Source organism: Felis catus, chromosome C1 (genome assembly GCF_018350175.1).
Source record: "Felis catus isolate Fca126 chromosome C1, F.catus_Fca126_mat1.0, whole genome shotgun sequence".
In the NCBI taxonomy this organism is placed as follows: domain Eukaryota; kingdom Metazoa; phylum Chordata; class Mammalia; order Carnivora; family Felidae; genus Felis; species Felis catus.
The window spans coordinates 80,565,477-80,584,614 of NC_058375.1; the positions used below are offsets into that span (position 1 = coordinate 80,565,477).

Genomic DNA, 19,138 nt, shown 5'->3' on the forward strand with positions numbered 1-19,138 from the left:
GACTTAAAAGACTTACAGTAGCTTATCATGCTAGCACGGGAGAGGATCAGCAGAAAGTTGTTTACTGATAGAATTCTACAACATTAGCGAGGTCTTGTTAAGGTTTGTATGATTTGCTCCATGCAGTGGTGCTTTGATCATGGGGGATGGTGAAGGAAACATACTTTCTGACAGTTTCTTTGCTTTTGTTGGGAGGCATCAACCTTGCAGCAGGAAAAACCTTCAGCCCCTCCAGAAAACATACCTCCAGTAACAAGAACATGTTAATCCATGCTAGGTGGCAGTTGAATGAAGTCCAGCTGGAGATGTTCAAAGAGGGAGGAGGTTTGAGGCCTCTGTGAACAAAAATTTTTCCAGACCTATGGACCTGACAGGTTAGACATTGATGGTAAATGTTTTTCACAGTCTTATTATAGAAGTCTCCCCAGCAGTGTTTAATTATAATTCATCTTAGTGTTTATATTTGTTTTTGAGACAGAGACAGAGCATGAGCAGGGGAGGGGCAGAGAGGGAGGGAGACACAGAATCCGAAGCAGGCTCCAGGCTCTGAGCTGTCAGCACAGAGCCCAACACGCGGGGCTGGAATCCATGAACCGTGAGATCATGACTTGAGCCGGTTTGAAGCTTAACTGACTGAGCCACCCAGGAGCCCCAATTGTAATTCATCTTAAACACCCCAGAGTGGGTAGAGGAATGCAAAAATTAAAAAATGGGGTTTGTCAGGGAATCAGGAAGAACCAGTTGGCCATCTTGGCCACAACACTTAACACTTAACTAACACTGTAAACTGTTTAATGTACAGCTATTGTTTACCCATCTTAATTTCTCCAGGTTTAGAGCAGACTGTTGGCATGTTACAAGCACATTTATCCTTCTGTGGACTGTAACAGAATGGACTTTATCCACATGTGACATAATCTTACAAATATGATGTAAAGGACAGAGGCTTAGAATTACTTATTTGACGAGGTGTCCCCTGTAATTTACATATCAAATAAGCCTAATTCGTTTAACAAAGTTTTGGAATATTCCAGGTCAAAGACTTCACTTAACATGTGATTTTAGGAAGTTTGTCAAAGTATCAAAAAAAAAAAAGAAAAAAAGGTGTTAAACCATTTGCCTAAATAGGGTCACAGGTCATTATGAAATTTAATACTTAAAATGTAAAGACATTTTCACCATTTTATGAAAGGAGACCAAAAGTCCAAGAAAATCTTGCCTTTTTACCAGAGAGAAAACCAAATTCTAATTTTGTACCAGCTTACCTGATATCAAAACTTATTTTTTAAAATGAATTCATTTTAATCTTAACCAGCTTGACTGCACATTAAAATTCCTTTTCAGAGATTCCTTTTCCACAAATGTTCTACAACTTTTCTACATTCTGATTTTGTCCTATGTTTTTCCTCTTTAAACAACCAGCCTTATTTTAGGACAAAATTACTTTTTTTCTCCATAACAAAAAATGCATCTCCATTTCTCACACCTTTGTTTTTTTCACTGAAAACACATCCTTCTTCCTTTGAATATGGAGACATTCATATCAACCTATCAGGTGTCATATCAGCATTCTTTTTTTTTTTTTTTTAGAAAGAGCACGTGTGTGTGTGTGTGTGTGTGTGTGTGTGTGTGCGCGCGCACGCGCGTGCAGGGGAAGGGCAGAGAGAGAGAGAGAGAGCACACAAGAGACAGAGAATCCCAAACAGATTTCACTTGGAGCCCAATGTGTGGGGCTCTATCTCAGAACACGACATCATGACCTGAGCTGAAGCCAAGAGTCAGACACTTAACCTACTGAGCCACATAGGTGCATTCTTTAAATTTGCAAATTTATGAATATATTTCAAAATTTCTAAAAGCATGTACCTTTTGGAATATGTTAAAGTATAGCATTAACATATCCAAATATCTTTTAATTTCTCTGTAACCAAAAGTGGATAAACCTATGCTTAGCAATTAATATTTTAGTATTTTGTCTTATTTGGAAATGATGTGTAGGTATTGAATGAATTTATTCCTCATTTAACTTAACTCCTCATTTAACCTAACTCAGCAAAACATTAAGGTTTTTAGGTTACCAAAAAAAAATTGTTTTGAGAAAACTATTTAAGTAGACATAAATAGTGCTAAAAAGTTCATTTGTAAACTTTTATCTTGCTTACATCTACTTAAAGTACTTGTCCTTAATAATTATGTTAGCTTACCTACAAAAACTTCATTAAACATTAGGTAAAGTCAGCCATTATCCTAAGCTATCTTTTTTTTTTTTTTTTTGACAGATCTTACAAGTGCTAACATGAATTTATTTGGCTAGTAAACTCCGAATAAAAATTTTATGTTGGGGTGCCTGGGTGGCTCAGTCAGTTAAGTATCTCACTTTGGCTCAGGTCATGATCTCACAGTTTGGGAATTCAAGCCCCACCTGGGGCTCTGTCCTGGCAGCTCAGAGCCTGGAACCGGCTTCAGATTCTGTGTCTCCCTCTCTCTCTGCCCCTTCCCCACTCGCACTCCGTGTTTGTTTGTTTCTCTCTTTCTCTCTCTCTCTCTCAAAAATAAACATTAAGAAAAAAGTTTTATATTTAATCTTGATGATTCTACTGTGTCTCCCTCTCTCTCTGCCCCTCCCCCGCTCTCGCGCTCTCTCAAAAATAAATACACGTTAAAAAAAAATTTATATTTAATCTTGACCACCCTAAAGACACGTCTGTTTAATTAAACCATCAAACTTCAGTTAGCTCTCATATCAAATATTTTTCCAAATCAGGTGAATTTGAAAAACATTTGGGTTTCTAGTTTCTGGGTTTTTTTTTTTTAATGTTTATTTATTTTGGAGAAAGAGTGAGAATGTGTGTGTGCATGAGCACAGGAGGGACAGAGAGAGAGGGGAACAGAGGATCCAAAGCGGGCTCTGTGCTGACAGCAAAGAACCCAGCGCAGGGCTCAAATTCACAAACCATGAGAGATCATGACCTGAGCTGAAGTTTGACTCTTAACCAGCTGAGCCACCCATGCGCCCCTGGGTTTCTAGTTTCTACCTAAGAGTTTTAGAATGGCCAAACTATATGAGCACTTTCCTTCAAACCATCTAAATAGAGCTCTTTTACAGATTAATTTTAGCAATACCATCTGAAGGTAGAAAATATCACATAACTACAGCATACATATACATACATACATATATATGTACACGGTGTGCAGGGGCACATAGCACCTGGCTCTGGGGGCCCCAAGCAGACCAGGTTCGGCCACTTACCGCTAACAAGATCCAAAAGCAGAGAGACCAGTGGTGGGGAAACAAGAAAATTTATTTCAGCGAGTCCCCTATCAGGACCACAGCTGACTAGTGTCTCAAAGACTGTCTCAAAGTGCCGAAAATACTCCCAGGTTTTATATTAGGAAAATCTGAAACAAAGGTCGATGGGTAGGTGCAGGGGGACAGTGAAAGTCAAGCTGATCATTGTCTTGAGGTCAGTCCTGTGGGGTCTTGCAGGCTCCAGACGGTCCTTACTGCTTGAGGGGCAGTTTCGGTCCCATCCTGGGATGCCTTCCCCACCAGGTCTTTTGCCTGAGTTAAGAGATAAACTGGAAAGAACTTAATCGGTGAGAAAATACAAACTGATGTCAAAAATGAGGTAGTTGAAGTCCTCTTTCATTTGACACACAGGAACATTGAGAGAGACAGAAAACTTACAGCTTCTATTTTAAAATTACCTGCCATGAAATAGGTATGAAATTGACTAGTTATAAAATTTGGATCTGAGTTAGTTTTTCCCGTAGATGGAATAAGTTAAGCTGAACTATCGAGATGACTACAGCGTTTTAAAAAATATTTGTGGAGAAGACACTGAAGATGTGTTGTCTTTGGCAAGTCAGGTTCCAAATGACCTTTCCCCCTTTTGTTTTTTCTTGATAAGAATACCTCCCTAAAATTTGCACTTCAAAGAGATGGGCTGGAAAAGCCCAGGAGAACACTAGACAGAACACTGAGCAAGGACAGTTTAAAGGCACAGGGAAAACACTCCACTACCCTGCCCCCCCAATGACTTTGATCTCCTTAAAGCCAAAAGTTTTATACTTACCAGCCTTTTGAGATAAATAGGGGAGGCTTGGGAATTGGTAGAAAGGACTGGTGTTCTTTGAATTGTTTCTGGAGTCACACCTCTGGCCCTGTGAAGACAGCTTTATAAAACCAGGACGGCTGTTTTTAATTCCTCAGAGAACTGGGTTGCCACCTAATATCAAAGTGTGTATAAATACACACCCACCCACCTATAGGCATACCTTCTTTTCCTCTGGGTACATTTAGCTTGGGGGCAGAAGACCCCCCCCTCCAAAAAAAAAAAGTTCCTCTCAGGCTCTGAATATCAGTTTCCAATTTGACCAGATTTCTGATTCTGGAGTTATTAAGTCCTTTCAAATATCTTGTCAAGTTCCAGCCAGGTCAAACAGTGAATATTTTTGGCAATATTAAACAACCCCCTGGACCCAAGAGGCATCCTCAAAGAGGGTTGTGTAAAATATAGCATCTTCACAAGATCTAAAGTCGCTTGCAAAGACAGCCCAGGAAAGAACCAACAATCTGCATATCCCAGGCAGAAAAAAAGAAAGTCAGGCTATGTTCTTAAGATGCAAAAGGAGACAAGCAAGAAGGAAATAGTTATTCCCAGGACAGAAAGGAAGGGATAATGTATGTGTATGTGGAAAGGAAGGGACAATGGTGAATTTTTATTCCCTTCTCTCAACTGGGTTCAGGAGGTGATCTGTTTTGGTTTTTTTTATTTTTGTTAATGTTTATTTTTGAGAGAGAGAGAGAGAAAGAGACCACCAGTGGGGAAGAGGCAGAGAGAGAGAGAGAGACAGACAGACAGACAGAATCCGAAGTGGGCTCCAGGCTCTGAGCTGTCAGCACAGAGCCCCACATGCGGCTCGAACTAACAAACTGTGAGATCATGACCTGAGCCAAAGTCGGATGCTTAACCGACTGAACCACCCAGGCACCCCAGGAGGTAATTTATAAAAACTCTTGAGGATCCTCCTGGAGTTGAAGAAACACTTTAACTATGGCCGTTAGTTCGACCTTTGACCAAGGAGTGAGAGATATCTGAAGTGGATCACCTGTAGCCTGGAATGGTCTTATTTCAAAAGGTCACTGTGTCCCAGTCTCTTCAGAATGGGAAGCCAGTTCAGCCTGAGGCTTACTGGGGTGGGTACTCAAAGAGTAGAGGGGAGCAGTAAGAGTTACCACAGTCTTAGTCTTGCGTTAGATACCTTTCCTCCTTTTTCATTAGACTTTTGTAATGAATCTTTCACTGAAGCTATTTTGGAATCTTGAAATCTTTTGGAGGCTTCTGCATGCCAGCTGCAACAGGTATCCCATTCTGTTTAATTTGGGAACTCTTGCTTTGCTTTGGAGTGTACTTCTTAAAGGAATGATCTTGTCTAATTGGAAAGTTCACCATAATGGCCATTGTAATTACACATTGTTCTTGGTGAAACTTTTTTTTTTTTTTTTTTTTTTTTTGCTACATACCTGCAACTTCCAGGAGTGTAGTTCTTAGACACAAAATAAGCGAGTGCCCCGGAAGGTGACCTGCTCAGCCCTCTGGATACAGAGGATCTCATTCCTTTTAGTTAGGCCTTCGGGTTCCCAGCTAAACTAATACCAGAGAGGGAGCCACTGCTGTGATGGGGATTGTGTTTTACAGCGTGCCTCATCGCACAGTTTTCTTGAGGTTGGCAGGTGACCTAGTGTTAATCTAACCTGTTCCACGACCAACCGTCCTAATGCAGGAGCCTTTAAGTTAGGCGGCAAGCACTCTAACAGATCTTAAATGCTCCACCCATGCCCACCAATTTTTGCGGCATTTTGGCCTCCAAGATCCCTGCTAGCAATAGCCTTTATTTACATAAAACAAGACAAACATGTGCCCCAACATACCAGCAGTAACCAGACCATGGCATTGCAGACTGGCCAAGAGAGGGGCGTGCAACTAAAAGGAATGAACCAGCAATACACATCACAGCTAAGTGGAGGAAGCTTTACACAGAAGAATACGTACTGGATGATTCCACTGAAATAGGAACATGGCAAGAATCAAAAGTAGTTTATAGCTGTATAAATCAAATTAATAGTGCCTCTAAGTGTTGGAGGTTGATTGGAAGAAGGTTTGAAAGGACTGTCTGGGATGATAGAAATGTCCTACATCTTGAAAGGGGTGATAGTTACATGAACATCTATATTTGTCAGAGGTCCTCATTGTTTATTTAAGATCTGTATATTTCACTCTATGGAAATGTTATTTCAGTAAAAGTAAAGGGAATCCCTTATATACTGATATAGACAGAGCTGCAAGATGTTTTCGTTTTAAGAAGAAAACAGACTACAGGGGCACATGGGTGGCTCAGTCGGCTAAGTGTTTGACTCTGGGTTCTGGCGCTCATGGTCTCGTGGTCTGTAGGATCAAACCCAAGTGAGGCTCCACGCTGACAGCACAGAGCCTGCTTGGGATTCTGTCTCTCCCTCTGCCCCTCCCCAACTCATGTGCATGCTCTCTCTCTTTCAAAATAAATTAATTAAAAAAAAAAGACTATAGAGCAGTATGCTGTATACTAAGTATAATTTATGTGTTCACATACATGTAAGTGTATATATATGTGCACGTATTTGCTCATATAACTTATATCAAGCAATCATAACCTATAGGATGTAGTCAGAGAGCAATTTTATTTTTGTGTCTCTTTTTATTTATTATTAAAGTATTACATAGAGTTATGTTAGTTTCCGATGTGCAACATATTGATTCTATACGTGACTCAGTGCTCACAATGGCGTTTGTCACCAAATGATATTACAATATTATTGACTATATTCCCTATGCTGTACTTTTCATCTCTGTGTCTTAGGTCTTTTGTAACTGGATGTTGTACCTCTTAATGCCCTTTTGCCTATTTCACCATTCTCCTATTTACCTCCCCTCTGGCAACTATCAGTTCTCTATATTTATGAGTCTGTTTTTTGTTTTGTTTATTTGTTCATTTCTTTGTTTTTAGATTCTACATATAAATGAAATCATATGGTATTTTTTTCCTCTGTCTTATTTCACTTAGCATAATAACCTCCAAGTTCATCTATGCTGTTGCAAATGACAAGATCTCATTCTTTTTTAGGGCTGAATGATTATATAGTTATATATATAGCTATACAGTTATATATATATATATATACATAGTCATATATATATAGTTATGTATATATATAGTTATGTACATAGTTACATATGTATATATAGTGTTATATATATATACATAGTTATATATACGTAGTTGTATATAGTTATATATACATAGCTATATATATATACAGTTATATATATACACATAGTTATATATAGTTATATATATACACGGTTATGTATATAGTTTTTTATATATATAGTTATATATGTAGTTGTATATATAGTTATATATATATAGTTGTATAGTTATATATAGAGAGTTGTATAGTTATATATATAATTGTATATATAGTTATATATATAATCATATGTATAGTTATATGTACATAGTTATATGTATATAGTTATATATACACATAGTTGTATGTATATAGTTATATATACACATAGTTATATGTATATAGTTATATATATAGGTATATATATACTTAGTTATATATAGTTATATATATAGTTATATAGTTATATATATGTACCACCTCTTTATCCACTCATGTATCAATGGACACTTGGGCTTCTTGCGTATCTTGGCTATTGTAAATAATGCTGCAAAAACATAGAAGTGTATATATCTTTTTGAAATAGTGTTTTTGTTTTTTTGGGATGTAAATACCCAGTGGTAGAGTTGTTAGATCATATGGTAATTCTATTTTTAATTTTTTGAGGACCGTCTGTACTGTTTTCCCCAGTGGCTGCATCCATTTATATTCCCACCAACAGTGCAGTTTCCTTTTTCTTCACATCCTTGCCAACACTTGCTATTTCTTGTCTTTTTGATTCTAGCCATTCTGAAAAGGGTAAGGTAATATCTCACTGTGGTTTTGGTTTTCATTTCCCTGATGATTAGTGGTGTTGAGCATCTTTTTGTGGGTCTGTTGGCCATCTGTATGTCTTCTTTGGAAAAATGTTTATTCAGGTCTTCTGCCCATGTTTTAATTGGATTATTGGTTTTTTGGTGTTGAGTGGTAGAAGTTCTTTTTATATATTGGATATCAGCTGCCTATCAGATATATCATTTGCATATATCTTTTGCTATTCAGTAAGGGTTAGGGCTAGGGCTAGTAGGTTGCTTTTTTGTTTTGTTGATGGTCTCCTTCACTATACAAAAGCTTTTTATTTTGAGGGAGTTCCAATAGTTGATGTTTGCTTTTGTTTCCCTTCCTTGATAAGACATATCTAGAAAAATGTTGCTAAGGCCAATGTCAAAGAAATTACTGCCTATGTTTTTTTTTTAATAGTTTTATGGTTTCAGGTCTAGATTTAGATCTTTAATCCATTTTGAGTTTAGTTTTGTTCGTGGTGTTAGAAAGTGGTCCGGTTTAATTCTTTTGCATATGGCTGTTCAGTTTTCCCAGCGCCATTTATTGAAGAGACCATCTTTTCCCTGCTGCATGTTCTTCCCTCCTTTGTTCTAGATTGATTAACCATAAAAATGTAGGTTTATTTCTTGGCTCTCTACTCTGTTCTATTGATCTGTGGGTCTGTTTTTGTGCCAGAACCATACTGTTTGGATTACTATAGCTTTGTAGTATATCTTGAAATCTAGGATTATGATACCTCTAGCTTTGTTCTTCTCTCTCAAGATAGCTTTGGATATTCAAGGTCTTTTGTGGTTCCATGCAAACTTTAGGATTATTTGTTCCAGTTCTGTGAAAAAAATGCTTTTGGTATTTTGATAGGGATTACGCTGAATCTGTAGATTGCTTTGGGTAGTATGGACATTTTAACAGTATCAATTCTTCCAACCCATGAGCATGGAGTATCTTTCCATTTGTGTTGTCTTCAATTTCTTTCATCAGTGTTTTATACTTTCCAGAGATTAGGTCTTTCACCTCCTTGATTAAGTTAATTTCTTGGCATTTTACTTTTGTTTGGTGGAGTTGTGAATGATTCTTAATTTCTCTTGCTCCTACTTTCTGTCTCTTTAAATTTATTCAGTGGGACTAGTTTTTCTCTGTCCCTGAATGAAAACACAGTTCCCAAGACTGCTTTGGTTACTTTTAAGCAATAATTACTCAGTCACTTTAAGTTGTAATAGATACTTTCCATCCAGTAATTAAAATGTTCAGTCCAATATGATAGACTTTAGACTTGACTGACAGTTGAAACTTCTCCCTCCCCCAGCGTGGGCCAGGAGCAGATGGGAAGGCTTTGGCTAGGGAAGGGGGCTGCAGTCCTCTGCTCCATTCTCTTCTCCTCCTCATCTCTTTCTCTGCCAGTCCACTGAGACAGGCTTCTGACTCTCAGGCCTGGCACAGCAAAAGTGAGGAGGATTAAGAGGGAATAGGGGTGTTCTTATTTGACTGATACAAGTACCAGTTTTCTGGGTTTGGGAGGTGTTCCAGCCAGCTTTCTTCCATAGAGACTTTTTGGATTCTTTGGAGATTTCCCGTCCCTGGGGCTCTCTCAGCTGCAGTACTCTTTACATGGTCAAATGCATCTCTGCTCTGGCTGGTTATTTGCTAAGTCTTCCTTCGTCCTGTGACATTAAGCAGCCACTTCCAGCTTCTTTCTGCTGAGGGCCCTACAATTTTCTATGTAGCTCTCTTGGACACCAAGGACACTAGCCTCCACTTCCCAGGGCTCAGACCTTAACCCATGGTGTCATCTGAGCCCTCTGAGTTTTCCAGGAAACCCTTCTCATCTGACTTGGGAGTGGTATCTCTCACCTTCTTTCCCTTGGGGGGTGGGGGGGAAGCATGGATGGATTCATGTGAAAATTCTCTCTTTCAAAAAACAAAAAGTCTTTAGAATTTCTCTTTTACATGATTCAGTGTACTTACCAATGCCTGTAGAGAGTCAACTTTACTGTATCCAAATAAAAAATAAAATCAACCAAAATATCAAGAGTTCTCGGGGTAGAATGTAGACCACGACATATGAATTTAACTTAATACGAATATATGACATAACCTCACTGAAGGGGAAAGAGAGAAAAGGACCTGACCTAAGTACTTTGGAAAACAGCTTTGTGACTAAATACCATGAGCTGAAGACAAAAATAACTGTACATAAGCACCATGCTCTAGTTGGCAAGTTTGTTTGTCACAAACAAACTAGTTAGCAATTCTGACAATACATACGAGGATTGATTATAAGAGGGCCCAGGATCAGTGACACCCCAGTAGCAATGAGCATACCTACTACCCAGATATTGGTTTCTAAATACCATTTTCCAAGGTATTGACTGATTTTAGGGCTTAGATAAGGAAAATAGTTTGGCATAATCTTACAGAGCCAGAAAGTGAAAATGTTCTCCAGGAAACAAAAAAAGGTAGGGTGTGTCAAAATTACCCAGGGCCAACATGAAAGACCTCCTAGTGGCCAAAGCTGGAATGATTTGAGCAACAGAATAAATAATGATCATACTAGATTATAACCTCAAGAGCAAAGTAAATATCCATGAGTCCACTGATAAATGATTGAATAAATAAATGGGAGGAGTGCACAAAGGAATAAATCTTTACAAAAGAATCCCGAATAATATTTGTAGATACGTCCTGCTTAACTTCCCTCCCCTTGAGAGTGGGCTGGGCTTAATGACTCACTCCCAAAGAATATAGAATATATTCTGTAGAATATAGAATAGTAACATGCCAATGGAGAAACCTAGCAGATACCAGCTTCTTTAACCACGTGATCAAGGTTAACTTCATCAGTGATGTCATGTTGTTCTTCATGTTCCCCAGTGTGGTTCTATGGAAAGTGCAGTTCACCTCCATGGTGTTCTTCCCCCAAACCCAAAAACAGCAGTCTAATTATGAGAAAACATGAGGGACATTGTACAGTGTGAGGGACAATTTACCAAATACCTGACCATGAATCTTCAAAAGTGTCAAGGTCATGGGAAACAAAGAAGGACTAAGAAACTGTCATAGACCGATGGAGACATGACAACTAAATGCAACGGGGCATCCTGGATTGGATCCTGGAAGAGAAAATAAAGGACATTAGTGGAAAATGGTAAAATCCAAATAAAGACTGTAGTTTAGTTAATAGTATAGTACCAATGCTAATTTCTGAATTTTCACAAATGTACTGTGGTTATGTAAGATGTTAGGGGAAGGTGGGTGAGGTATACACAGGAACTCTCTGTAGCATCTTTGCAAGTTTTCTGTAACTCAAAAATTATTCCAAAATTATAAGTTTATTTTCTAAAACGTTCTTCTAATCTCCAACTCCCAACCCTTTTATACTCTCTGTGGAACATAGGGGTGGTAAGGACAAGCCACCTAGTTTTCTAAACAGTGTTTTTGGCAAGCCCAGAATGGTGGGGTCTGGCATCTCATTTTGGAGTATAATTTTTATTATCTTTGAGCTTCAGCTATAGACTTCCATTTAAATTTCCTGTTATACTCACATATGTTTTTAAAAGTCTCTAGAACAATTTATAGAGGGGCACCTGGCTGGCTCTGCCAGCAGAGCATGCAGCTCTTGTTCTTGGGGTTTTGAGTTTGAGCCCCACATTGGGCGTACAGTTTACTTTAAAAAAAAGAGAGAGAGAGAGAGAAATTAGGATGATACACTAGATAAACCAAAACAACAGTTGCCTGTGAAGAAATAATTTTCCTTAAAGAGAAGAGACAGCCATTTCTCACAATTTATTCGTTCTATTGTACCTTCTGGAACTTGAGCCATGTGACTGTATTACACCTTCAAATTTTTTAACTAGGGAAAAACTGCTTAGTTGTTTTACTCTTCTCTTGAATCACTATTCAGGGAGTCAGGAACTATTCCTGTAATGTTATGACTTCCTGAGAGAGATTCTTCTATGTTCTATGTTGCGTTCATTGAAAGTTCAGAAGCCATTTTTCTTCATGATAATACAATATTGTTTGCATTTGGGTTCTCCCTTGTTTCATCTTCACACATTTCAAAAAAATGCTTGGTTTTTAGCAATGTGTCTGATAATTTGATGCTTCTTGGGTTGGGATTATTTCCACTGTTGGGTGGCTCAGTCCGGTAAGTGTCCAACTTCAGGTCAGGTCATGATCTCTTGGTTCATGACTTCAAGCCTCGTGTCGGACTCTGTGCTGACAGTTTGGAGCCTGGAGCCTGTTTCGGATTCTTTGTCTCCTTCTCTGTCTGCTCCTCCCCTGCTTTGTCTCTCTCTCTCTCTCTCTCTCTCTCTGTCTCTGTCTCTGTCTCTATCTCTCAAAAATAAATAAACATTAAAAAAATTTTTGTCATTAGAATGGATATCCCTGAGCATTTTTACGTTCCAGGAAGGGACCCCAAAAAGATCAGCTTTTTCATCTACCCAAGGCAGTTACCAACCACAGCTTTATTCACATATTCATCGCTCGCTATCCACTCTGTTCGTAGCAAGCCTCTCAAGCCTTATGCACCTACCTTCTCAAAGAGGACAGAATGGTAGTTTCATTGACCCAACTTCCAGTTAAACCAGCTCTTATCTCTACCAGTTCCTTAAATGCCATTCTTGTGTTGGAGTTGGTAGTTTGTATCCAAAAAGGGCCAAGACAGGAGAATCAGAAATGTCACTCTCCAAGTGTAGCGTTCCAGTTTCTCTGGGTCCCCATCATCATTCCCCACCCAGAGCATCAGCTAATTACTGTAGCAGAGCGTACAGAAAGAGCTTGCTTTCTTTTCATTTTTCTTTTCTTTTCTTTTCTTTTCTCTTCTCTTCTCTTCTCTTCTCTTCTCTTCTCTTTTCTTTCTTTCTTTCTTTCTTTCTTTCTTTCTTTCTTTCTTTCTTTCTTTCTTTCTTTCTTTCTTTCTTTCTATGTTTATTTATTTATTTTGAGGGAGAGAGAGAAAGCAAGCAGGGGAGGGGCAGATAGAATTCTAAGCAGGCTCCATGCTGTCGGTGCAGAACCTGATGGGGGGCTCAATTGTATGAACCCTGAGATCATGCCCTGAGTTGAAATGCAGAGTCGGACACTTAACCATCTGAGCCACCCAGGTGCCCCTTGCCTGGCTTTCCAAGGTGTATTTTGCAAACAGGATGCTAAACTTCTTCTTATTACTGCAGATCTTATGCTTTCTTGGTTGTTGAAATTTTTAAATAAGCATTTTTTTAAGTTAACTAATTAAATATCTTTGCCGTTTCTTCTTTTCTTTTTAGCAAGTCTTTCCCCTTGTTTAACAGATGCGTCCCTCAAACACCCGAGTGCTATTCCTTGTTTGCATCTGTTTTGATAAATGATGTTGACACCCTCCATCAAATTCTAAGTGGAATAATGTCAGGAAGAGACACAATCCTTGGTCTGTGTATCCTCGCATTAGGTAACTTTAAATTGCGTTTCTTTCAGTGACTCTGCCAAAGTTTCTAGCACTTGCGTATGTTGTATGATGAGAATTAGCCTCTTAAAGATAAAAGTTCACATGTTTTCTTTATAAAGATTTTCAGTGTTTCAGGTTCAAGTGGGAGAGGGGACAATAAAATTAGGGAGACACCAGCTGGCTCTCTGCCAAGAGGCCTCACCGAGTGTGGGTTGTCTTAACATAGTGGCCATGTTCCGGTACCTGGTCCTCAGCTCTGCATAAGGATGGATGTGTAAAGCATATTGCCAATTTGCTAACTGGTCATGAAAAGTACAACTGTCAGGGGGAAAAGAAAGCCATGTCTTCTGGCCAGAATGCCCTCTCCCCATAGGCAAGCCAGATTAGAAGGCCGCATGGGAGCAAGAGAAGGAGGCGTGTGTATCTGTGTTGAATAGCATCAGAAGGCAATGGCCTGAGGTAGCCAACTGCCTGCTTTGGGTTATAGGCAGGTCAAGGCCTTGAGCTGTGACATGCCTCTTCTGGGCATTTCTGGAAGCAGCTACCCACTCTTGACCCTTTAACTTCCCATTTCAACTTGATGAGCCCCTTTAAGAGTTGACTTTCTCTTTGAACAAGTTGCTACATTCTGCTGTGTGGGCACTCGTAGTGGCCTGCTATCTACCCCTTCTCCAGTGGCTGCTTCCCAACCTTTTTGTTGAAAGGAATTCTTTGATCAGCCATGATTTTGCCAGTTTACTCATCAGATTTTCCCTAATTTCCTTACCAAAATGTTACTAATTCCTGAATCCTTGGGAATACTTAACTCATCACCATTATGTAACTTCCGGACTTCTTAGGGCCCAGATGTGCCAGGCATTGTGCTTACTTTACTTTACTCATTAAAGCCTTGTCAGAATCCTGTCACCATTTGTAGGAAGGGAAACTGAGGCATAGAGAGGTTAAGTGACTTGGCCAAAGTCAGGCAGTGAGTAGAGTAGGTGGCAGAGCTGAGACCCAACCCAGATGTATCTGATCCTCAAATCCACATTCTTAACCACTACACCAAAGTGTCTGTAAGTAATGCTGATTTCTTTTTTTTTTTTAATGTTTATTTTTGAGAGAGACAGAGCATGAGTGGGGAAGGGGCAGAGAGAGAGAGAGGGAGACACAGAATCCTAAGCAGCCTCCAGGCTCTGAGCTATCAGCACAGAGCCCCACGCGGGGCTCGAACCCATAAACGGTGAGATCATGACCTGAGCCAAAGTTGGATGTTTAACCTACTGAGCCACCCAGGCGGCCCCAAGTAACACTGATCTCTTGTTTAGGAAAAATGTAAAATTATATATAAACTCACTGCAATACTTAACATAAGGTCATAAGCTTAAAACCCCAAATACTGGAAAATAATATGCGGATTTTTTTACATATACAGCTTACCATATAATTGGAACCTTAAATTTTTCATTTCTAAAGGCATTAATTTTTCATATTTAATAAGAATTCCTGAGAACATTTAAAGTTAAAACTTTATATAAGCCCAATAAGAAGTGAAAAGAATTAAGTGTGGTCAATAATAAACCATTATTATTATTATTATTATTATTATTATTATTAGGACTTAAAAAAACATTTTGGGTATTTGGGAATAAGACCTGATTTAAAAAAAATTAATAAAAGAAGAATTGCTAGGATTTCAGAAACTGGCTTACTGTAGCAGACTGAACTTATATATGCTTTAGACAGTACCCTGTGTATGTCTTGTTATTTTTTTTAGTAGATCTTTAAGATATTTAGCGATTGAAGGAAATTCTCAGTCCTCCCTCCTCTGGGAGTCATTAAAGCCCTGCCATCATTACCTTCACACCTCGGTTGCTGTTGGGGTTTATATATTTTGCTTAATTTTTCAGCCTTGTCTTTGGCCATGATGTTCACCTTCTGGTTCATCACCACCCTTCTGGTTCACATTTTCATTGCACTGACTATTTCGGGACTGCTGTGTAAGTATTTCTACTTGATTGATTTCTTTTTGATTAAATGCAAAGCCTTTCCATTAAGTACGGAACTTACAAGTTGGCACTTTTAAGCTAAATGGGGCTCAGAGAGTCTCTCATCCAACCCTGTCATTTTACATATGAGAAAACTTGGGCCCAGAGAGGACAAAGGGAGTTGTTTGTGTTGCAGATATTAGCAAATTTGATGCCAATCTGTTGTCTCTGCTGCACTCGGCTGCTGCTTAGTCAGGCCTGCCAATCCAGAGTGGTCCTGGTGACCATACCATTAACAGACGACTCCAAGTCTTGTGGAAGCCTTTTAAAGAATGTCTTCTGAACTTCCACATCAACCATTGATCTTGGGTTCCCACAGTTGTCATGCAAAGCCTCCAGTCTAAAAAGACTCAGGCCCTGAGCTGGGGAGGGTCCCAAAGAGCCTCTCCTGTACCTGCTGGTTCCCCTTTTGTGGCTGGAATGTGGGTCCATCCAAGAGTTATCAGGAAAGGAGGTCTGAGAGGTAGGCGCACACAGGAAGTTCAAGGCAGCAGCTATTTACCAACTGGCTTCGGACATTTTAACTTTTAATAATCGATATGACTATAGAGTCTCATTCCCCTTAATCTGCCCTCAGCAACTTAGCCCTACGCCTCACAGGTGCACAGCGTGCCATGCTGGAAGACAGGCACCACAGCTTGTGATGGACACTTTCTCACTTAGGACAAGTAAAGACGAACATGACCTTCCTGTGGTGGTGCTGTAGGTGGCGTTGTAGTGTTTAAACAGAGAGCGGTTGCAATATCAGAGTGTCTACCCTGTCTTGTGACCGCCAAGCCGACCTCCCAGTTCCCACAGGAGTTGTCACCAGTGGAGCTCACTGGGCAGGTCTAGACTTTGGATTCTAATGTTGTTCCCCTCACTGTCCTGTCCGTGCACTTTCCTCCCTGCTCACGCCCATGCCCAGTCTGTAGGCTGGGCTGACAGGATGCACCTGTGTTCTAGCATCACCTTCCCGTGCCTCCCAAGGACAAGCAGCCACTGAGGGTCTGGGCGGTCCTTGGGGAGGCCACCCTGGCCATGCCCAGCTCCTGCAGAGGGTCGGTTGTTACACATCAAGCCCCAGGCCTGTGGGACCCACTGCCGGAGCCAGGCCACCCAGTGCTGGGGGTTGGGGGAGGCGGTTATCCCATGCGCATGTGCTGAGTTCCCCTGGTGTTTTGCCTTCTAGTTGTCTGTGGTGTCTTATGGTGGCTGTATTACGACTATACCCATGACCTCAGCATAGAATTGGACACAGAAAGGGAAAATATGAAGTGTTTGCTGGGGTTTGCTCTTGTATCTACAGTAATCACGGTAAGAGACACTCTTCCAGCAGGAGGTCAAGTAGCTCGCTAGAACTCTGAAATCCAAATAATTTAACCAAAAACAACTAGAATTTGGTTTTGTTGTTGTTGTTTTTTAATCTCAGAGTATGCATTACGTAATAGTATGGTGAATACACATACATGTTTAGGACTTTCTCTCTTTTATTTGCAATACCTGCATAGGGATAAATCAAAACCTTCCAAAAAACAGGAAAAAAGAAGGCCTTACCTTCTTTCCAAGTCATTTCTGCCATCTCTCAGAGGTTAATTTCCTACCTGTGCTGATTCGTTTTCCTTGAAGACAGTAGAACCATTTTTACCCCCAAGCAGCTATAAGGTGGACCCTGGAGGGGGGCAGACTTACGACAGTTCCTCTTTCCTGTTTGTGAGCAGACTCCCCCGTTCCAGCCAATGGATGCTCTGCTCCCTCCAGGGTGTGACAGCTCCCACTGCCCTTGAACACAGAGAGTCCTTTATTTCCAGACCTGCTGGCCACTGGGTTATTTTGGTTTTCAGAGAACCTGCCGCCACCTCTGTGAGCTCCCTAGATGAAAACAGGCACACGCGGAGTTATGGAGGCAGCAGATACTGGTTGTTGCGGGAGAGAGGTTGGCTGTTGCGAACCGTTGAGGTCACTCCCCAGGTGGCACTAAATGGGCTAGAATCACAAGGCCCTGGAGGGACCACGGCCATCCTTGCTTGTGCCTTGCTTGCTAACCGTTTTGTGGATGAGCCACAGCTAGGTTTTCCACAAGCCCTTTAATTCTTCCAGCAAACGCAGACTCTCTCACAACTCACTTCTCTCCTGAGGAGATCCTTCAGTTCCCCTATTTGGTGGTCTTCACATTTTCTCATTTCTAGTGAGGTTTCAGGTTTGTGTTCTTCACATAAACTGCATCTCAGGAAGCAAGTGTGTGATTAAGTAAAGCTTCTGATTTGTCCTGCCTCAGGCAGGGACCAAGCCCATAACTGCTCCAAGGGCCTGAAAAGGAGGCTGGAGAAAAAAGGAATCCCCTGTGACCCAGCCGGTGCCGAGCTGTTGGGCATGGAGGAGGGGGTGGGGAGCAGGTCTCCAAGCTGGGGGGGAGAGTGTACCTTCTCCCTTAGCCCTCCCCAGGGCTCCCTTTGTCTCCACACACTGAACCAGTAACAGCCACCAGACACCAAAGTCAGGGGAAGTTCTCTTCACTAAGGTTGGTGAGAGGTGAGGCTGTGAAGGAAGAAAGGCTGTTTGCACCTGTGTCTGTGAGGACTGTTCAGGGGATGGTATAGAGGGTAGAAGTGAACCACAGCTCATACGCCATTGCTTTGGCACACCTATCACAGCTACTTACTGAGTTCCCACCACGTGCTGGCTGCTGGGTGGGCATGTCCTCACAAGAGCCCTAGATTGTTGATTGCTGTGTACTTGAGTCCCTGTCATACACTGGGCCATGCACTAGGCAACAGAGCTAGCAAGATACAATACACAGATAGCACCTGCCCCATGACTAGATAAATTACAGAGCAAGCAATGTCATGACCTGGCGCACAAGGAAAGATTCCAGCCTTTGCGGTCTGAGGCGGACGTCCCAGCCCATGGCCCACTACCCACTGTGTGACCTCACAGAAATGTCTTGGCCTTAGGCTTGGCTCTCCTCATCTGTTGAATGGGAATATTTCTACAAGATTCCCCTAGGGCCACGGACTTCCCTCCTCCCTGGGGAGCATCTGCCATGGAAACTCAGCATTCCCACAGAGAGCCACCCCTCATGCTCCCTGACAGGGGACCCAGGGCTAGGAAGCTGGGCTGGCTATGGGGCAAGAGAAAATCACTTTCCACCTGCTCCTCCCCCCGCCAGCCCAGCTTGGCTCCCACAGACCCCTGCACAAGATGAGGGAAAGAGGTCAGGGAGAGAACGTCATACTGTGTCCCCTAGTCAGGTACCACTCCCTGTCCTCAGTGCTGGTATCCAAGAGGAAAGAGGAGTTAGCAGCTGCTCCCCTTCTCCCTCACTCCGCCTTTCTTACCCCACTTTTCCAGAGAAGCAAAAGAGGGAAACAACACTAGCAAGAGGGGAATAGAATCAGGAGAAAGGTCGCCTCCTTCAACCCTCATCCTTCTTGCTCACGTGGGAGGCCCATCTCACTTCTTCCCTGACCTGTATGTTGGAGCCCAACAGAGACCCTGAAAGTCTCATCTAGTGAAGATTTCCCAGGGAGATCCTTGTCTGCTACCAGGACACTTGGCTGGGATATGTTCCTGTCTCCTGAGTTCCCAGAAACTGCCTCACAAATCAACTAGGAAACATGGTTCAGGGAAGATGGGGGCTGCCTATGAATATTA

At 41.1% G+C, this 19,138-nt stretch overlaps 1 protein-coding gene across 1 annotated transcript in view; it reads left to right on the top strand.

The window, feature by feature from the left end:
- The window catches only part of SLC44A3 (solute carrier family 44 member 3), a 323,586-nt gene that overhangs the window by 244,965 nt on the left and 59,483 nt on the right, over nucleotides 1–19,138 (top strand). Inside the window, 3 exon segments of the mRNA XM_045036232.1 lie at nucleotides 13,321–13,481; nucleotides 15,368–15,457; nucleotides 16,677–16,801. Of these exon segments, the coding sequence (XP_044892167.1) occupies nucleotides 13,321–13,481; nucleotides 15,368–15,457; nucleotides 16,677–16,801 (376 nt within the window).